Here is a 6,593-nt window from a genome sequence, read left to right as displayed (position 1 = left end):
CTTTATAAAATTTTGTCACAATTTAACTTCAATAGAAACTTTTCCCAAAATTTTATTTCTAGAGATACTTTTCTCAAAATTTTATTTCTAAAGAAAATTTTGTCAAAACTTTATTTCTATTGAAAATTTTGTCAAAATTTTATTTCTATAAAAAATGTTGTCAAAATTTTATTTGTATAGAAAATTTCGTCGAAATTTTAGTTCTATAGACAATTTTGTCCAAATTTTATTTCTATGGAAAATTTTGTTTCTATAGAAAATTTTCTCAAAATTTATTTCTATAGAAAATTTTCTCAAAGTTTATTTCTATAGAAAATTTTTTCAAAATTTTATTTGTAAACAAAATTGTCAAAATGTAATCTCTCCCAGCAAAAACTCTCATTACCCGGTAATCTTGTAGGTAAGCCTAATAAAAAAGAAATAACCACTTATAAATTGGCATCGCTCCGGATTACATTTACATACGCATGTCCTAGGAGGAAAGTACTTCACCCCAGGCATACCTTCGGCCATAAAATAAGTAGTGAATTTAAAACATATAATCACCTAATATGTAACCACTTATTCATAGATATACCAAAGTTTGAAAAATAACCACTTATTATCTCAGGTATCCAATCCTTGAAAATAATTACTTCTCCCACTGGTTCTAATGGACCAAAAAAACGACGTTTAAATACTGCATTGCGATGCTACGCTACATGAATAGGAAAGAATATTGTACAAATAAAATACCAACGATGTTTTGGTACTAATTCATTAAACGTTCAGTCATTTTTATTAAGAATTATTTAACGTGAACTTATATGTTAATATTTTTGGAATGAAAATTATGTAATTGCATACATGGATGGTTTTTTATCGAATAGTTTTTGAAACAAAACATATTTTTCTACAGTAAAATATAAACTAATATATAAAGGTTGTGTATAGTGGTTAAATTTTAAGAAATTTAACAAAAGAAAATATAAAAGGCTTAATCAAGAGATATCTTAAAAACAAAAGGAACATTGGTTACGCAATCATGCGATATAATTCTGTGGTTTTCACATTAGATCAATTACACTATATCTATAAATTCAAAACAATTATTAGACTATAGGATCTTCATTGGATGATGACTTAGATTTTTCACTTATGCACTTATTTTTGAAATGACGATTTTTCGCATTTTTTATGGCCTTTCTTATGCTGTCTTCGAATGTGTCTTTGTTATCTTGTACAGTATTGAATGATGCCACTATTAAAAGGAAAAATATTAATGAAGAAGAAATTCGAGTTTTATTTTCTAACATGTTCACTTACTTTCAAGAACTTTCATAAGATTTTTGAAATTTCGTAAAGGCTTTTTGTTATGTATACCTTGAAAATTGTACTCAAGTAGTAAGTTTTGCTTTATTATCGATGTAAGTCCTTTTACAATTCCTTTTCCAATTAGGAGTGATCGAATTGATGTTACCTTGAAAAGAAAAACAAATAATTAAGTATTGGAGGGGACCATGTTCATGTAAAAAAAAAATAGTGGTATCCGCATCTAATAGTATGTATCATTATAGCACAATGACAAAAAATGCATTCAACATTATTTATGACGATTAATCACAACGCTTGCTGATGAGCCATTTACATTTGACATTAAAACTTTCTTTTCAGATGCGGACAATGAATATAGCGCTTCATCCAAACCATAAGAATTTTACATATAAATTGACTAGATTACATCCGTTCAATTTATATTCACTAGTAGTTGAGGTATCGGTTAATGGATATACCATAAGTGCAATAGTTTTAGTAGTTTCAATACATACGATATGATCTCTGTTGTCTTCATTGATTGTGCGTTCAAACTTATTAAGTTCTGCCTCCGTCTCGATTGGAAACATGGATAAAAATTGTAGTGATACTCCATTTACACTTTTGGAAAGGGACTGTAATGCAACTTTTTGTTCGGCCAATAAATTGCTAATCGTTAAATTTTGATTCGCTAGAGTCTCTACGAAAAATGAATTCCTGGTTTACTGAACGACCCGTATAGTACTACGAAGTAGAAGAGACTTACGTAAAACCATGTTGTATCTTGTTTCGTCAATCTGTTCCTTTTGTTTGATTAAATCTGAAATGAATAACAATTACAATTTGCATGCCGATCCTTGCTATTCATTTTACCTTTAATATGGTTAATTTCTGCACGTATTGCCAAAAAAAGTTCATCATTGGTATTATTGCAAGCCGAACTTTTACTTTTTGAAAGTTTTTGCCTCTTTGCGTTGTCCATTTCAAATGAGAATTCTAACAAAAAGAGTGTATTTGGGGAATAAGAACGAAACCACTCTTGTATGGAATTTTTACAACTTTGGCCAATATGTCTGTAAACGAGTACTGTTGCTTCTCCTCGTAGTCAGTTTCAGCGAAGACAATGTCCAATTCTTCAGAATTTATTGGATTGGTATAAAAGCTTTCTGAAGTTTTGAATGTATTTGCTTGAAATGTTGATTCGTCTATAATTTTCGAAATATTTAAAAAAGTTTTATTATTCATTAGACATACGTTATCAGGTGATTTGCAACTAAAATATCCTTTAGTGGTCAGTATTGATTGTATAATTTTTCTATGAAATCTTGGACCCAAAGACGGTCTTTCGGGTACGATATATGTATTAGCGAATGAGTTGTAAATTTGCTGTATTACGTGTCTCGACATTCTTACAGATCTTTTTATAATTTGCATAAAGTTTTCGAAACAATATGCTGAGAAATCATTTAGGTTTCCAAATTGCTTCACACATTCTGGTAAATGCAAAAGAGAGTGTACATTGTATGACACACTGGATCGTCCATAAACCACTGGAAATATTTCTACAAAATTATTCAATATTTGTTGTGCTTGTTCGATTTTCGCATTGCACGGTGAAAGGAGTAAAATTCTGTATGCTACGTGAAGTAAAAGGAAATGTTCATACAGCTCATCGGGTAAATTGTCTTTCAAAACTACTATTCCTGTATACAAAACAAATTGTCGGAACTCGGTAGCCTTCCATCTTGAAATTTCCACAAGAGTTCTCGGCTTACGAGCAAATTCTCGTGGGATATATGGCTTTAGAGCTAGTAAACTATCTGAAATAGATAGTATAGCTTTTGAGGAAACTGGTAAAATTGCAGTTTTGTTTGTAATACGAGCAAGAATTTTTTTTATAACGCCTAGATCTATTGCGTGCATGCAGTCAATAGGAAACTGCGATATCATTCCAATTCCGATCTTTTCTAAGCTCAGTTCCATATTTTGGTGCATCTTGGTATGGAAGTTATTATACTTTCTTAAACGAAAGTCGTCGTCATTTCGGCTTAAACCAGGTAAAACAGAGTAAGTGTTTACATTATCGATTCTTTGACCGCATTGTTGGCATTTGGCGCATCCATTAAATGAGACGTGTCCTTTTATACCGCAAACAAATGATTTCGCTGGAGCATCGCATACAAAAGCTCGTATACTTAATTTTAACCGCCTTTCATTGACCAGCAACCCACTTGTTTGAAAACTGGAGTATTCATTTACAAAGTCATGTAGAAAACTGTTTATGTCATGTGGTTTTTTTTTTCCAACATAATATCCAATCATGAATACATGGGAATCTTTAATATTTTTTACGTGACCAAGAATTGGCCACACTTCGAGTGGACAACTTTTAAAAAGGGATAAACCATCAATTCCGATGTCCAACACAAGTTCACAAATGCTAGAAGGAATGCTGTGTGCAAATTTTATTATCTGCCTTTTAAGTCCAATATGCACATATTTTCCCGGAGAAACGGTGCGGTCATTGCATTTTTCCTTTTGGCCCAGTAAACCTTTTACTGATACTGGAACGTCCAAATTTTCTGTTTTCAGAATCTTCAAAATACTACGAGTACACTGCACAGTAGGTTTGTGCTTCAGAAACCAAAATTTCAATTTTTCAGATAGAGACAATTCATCACTTTCTTGTGGATTGTTATTCTCGGACAGGGAAATATCGTCAACGGAGTTGTCGCTTGTCACAGATGAAGCCGCAAGGGAAACTTCTGTACACCTGTCTGGCAAATTCGTTGGCTGCTCCTTTCTAACATTGAAATCACTATTATCAACAAAAGCTTGAGATCCATCCATTAATTTCAAAAATTTTTCCCTCTCCGATTTTACCAGTCTCCTGTGATGCCGCTTGGTAATCATTTGTAGTTTTTGAATAATTGACTGACCTGCTGTATTTAATGAAGTTTTTTTTTTCAACGAAATGCACAATCACAAACTTTTAATTTCTGTATTTTCTTTTACAAACTCACATACACTTATCGAGAAAAAGCGCGCTGTTTTTTTATTTGTAATCGATTAAACACACGTATGTAATTTCGCCGGCGATGCATACAATTGTGGCAGCTACGACATTTCAAAACACAATTAAATACGCTAGCGATAACGAGCGTTACTTTGATGTCACTTAACTTTAAAAGCTTTCACTACTTTGATACAGGGAATATAACGTTGTACAAAACATGTAACATCAATCACAAAACTATATAAAGCAGATAAAATTAATTTCATGACTAATACAGAAACATTTTTGAATTGTTTCAGGGAGTTAAATTCTAAAACTACATTATAATATACCTAATACAGCATTTATTCAATATTTGTGTGATAAGATTACACATATAAAACACCATTATTATGAAGAATGTTTCTAAACGGAAAATCTCAAGAATTACTCTTACATATTATATTATTTTTGACTCATTTAAACATAAAGCACAATTATGTTAATATTTATGCTAAATTATGTCATTATTTATTCTATTTTATTATGAAATTATCGGTCAACTGCATTACATTTTGAGAATAATCATCACAAATTACCGATAACTACTTATTATTGTCATTACAAGAAAGTCATTATAACTCACCGCAATGTAATGCAAAGTGTAATGACAGTTTGACTACTGGTAATGCAAAATGTAATGAGTTGTGGTTACCTAGTTTTTGCTGGGCTATAGAAAATTTTCTCCAAATTTTATTTCTATAGAAAATTTTCTCAAAATTTATTTCTATAGATTGTCAAAATTGTATCTCTATAGAACATTTTATCAAAATTTTTTTTGTAGAAACATTTTCTCAAAAATTTATTTCTATAAAAAATGTTGTCAAAATTTTATTTCTGTAGAAAATTTTGTCAAAATTTTATATCGTTAGACAATTTTGCCAAAATTTTATTTCTATAGAAAATTTTTTCAAAATTGTATTTCTATAGAAAATCCTGTCAAAATTTTATTTCTATAGAAAATTTTGTTAAAAATTGTATTTTTATAGAAAATTTTGTGAAATTTAATTTCAATTGAAAATTTAGGAAGAACTTCTTAATTGGTGAGGAATATTCTACGCAAAACTATCAAAATATGAAGAATTTTACCAATCTACCAAATAGTAAAAAATCGACCATTTTTGGTAGTAACCGTGATTACGACCCTATCCAAAATATCTATTAGATTTTCTAACATCTTTAAAAAAATACGCCCATTTTGATTTTCCGAATTTTGAGTATACAATTTCCTTCACCCCAAAGTTATGTGTTGAGACCCCTCTTGTTATTAGATTCTGTTTCAATTGGAGTCCATGGTTTTGGGGGCATTAGAAGATTGCTCATCATACTTAACCTTTTAATCTTACCTTACAACCTATTTACACGAACCCAATACCTCATATAAAATCGCACTAAATTCATTTCAATTTCTAAATTGAAAATCTCTTTTGTAATAATCGAATCTTGTTGATCTCTGAAAAATCAAATTTAACTCCTATTGTTTTATTCGGACAATTAAAAAACAATCGAACGTATTTCACACATGGGCGCTAATGATTTTAATAAAGTCATTTTTCTTAGCTTATTAACATCAGTGGAAGAGTATAGCACCATCCACCATCAACAAAAGGAAATAACAAAGATCAAGCTCCTCGATTGAGATGGAGTATTGGGCTGTTTTAATTTCTTAGACTTCTATACAGACGTTGTGTTAACATTTCTTTACCTCCTTCATTTTTTTTTTTTTAGAAAATTGTAAGTGGGGGACCCTAAAGTTCCTCTGATATACAAGTAAGACAAAACGACTCAACATGATTGACTGGCAGGTCATTTACAAAACAATGAAGGTTAAAAATTTCACATAATTAATCATCACCTAACCAAAAAGCAAGCAAAACCAAAGAATCCTAAAACTCAATGAATGTGAATGGATGGATGGCTGGATGAATGCATGGAAGGCTTTGTGGAATAACAAGGAATCCACAACCCACTAAAATGTTTACAAAAATATTATGAAAAATATTCGAAAACCTTCAACCAAAACAAAATGTATTTATTTCAAACTAAAGGGGAGACAAACGAAAAAACACAATAATAAATAAGCGAACGAAAAATAATAATCAGAAATAGTTTATAATTTTTGCACTTCGTTTTTGGAAGAGGAATGCTTCATATGAAACAACTTCATTAAAAATATCATTTATTTGAACGGAAGGTGCTTGGCCCAAAACAAAAAGCCCCTATATCTACGAAACACCTAGGCCTG

General features: G+C 30.7%; 1 protein-coding gene across 2 annotated transcripts; it reads right to left on the bottom strand.

Annotated features, from left to right (window-relative positions):
• Positions 1–743: 743 nt before the first annotated feature.
• Positions 744–4,480, bottom strand: LOC142220512 (uncharacterized). 2 transcript variants are annotated; one of them, XM_075289693.1, is made up of 6 exons: positions 4,233–4,480; positions 2,167–2,498; positions 2,060–2,113; positions 1,809–1,993; positions 1,306–1,459; positions 744–1,240 (listed from the first exon to the last, which is right to left on the bottom strand). In XM_075289693.1, the coding sequence occupies exons 2-6, from the start codon at positions 2,273–2,275 to the stop codon at positions 1,092–1,094; spliced, it is 651 nt and encodes a 216-aa protein (XP_075145808.1). In that variant the 5' UTR covers positions 2,276–2,498; positions 4,233–4,480; the 3' UTR covers positions 744–1,091. The 2 variants fall into 2 exon arrangements, 1 of the variants encoding a protein (XP_075145808.1); XR_012717878.1 differs by lacking the exons at positions 744–1,240; positions 1,809–1,993; positions 4,233–4,480 and having other exon boundaries at positions 1,415–1,459; positions 2,167–4,226.
• Between the last annotated feature and the right edge of the window lie 2,113 nt (positions 4,481–6,593).

The sequence above is a fragment of the Haematobia irritans genome, chromosome 1 (assembly GCF_050003625.1).
Source record: "Haematobia irritans isolate KBUSLIRL chromosome 1, ASM5000362v1, whole genome shotgun sequence".
Classification (NCBI taxonomy): Eukaryota; Metazoa; Arthropoda; class Insecta; order Diptera; family Muscidae; genus Haematobia; species Haematobia irritans.
The sequence above is the reverse complement of the archived record's forward strand: the minus strand, read 5'-3'. Positions and strand labels throughout refer to the sequence as shown.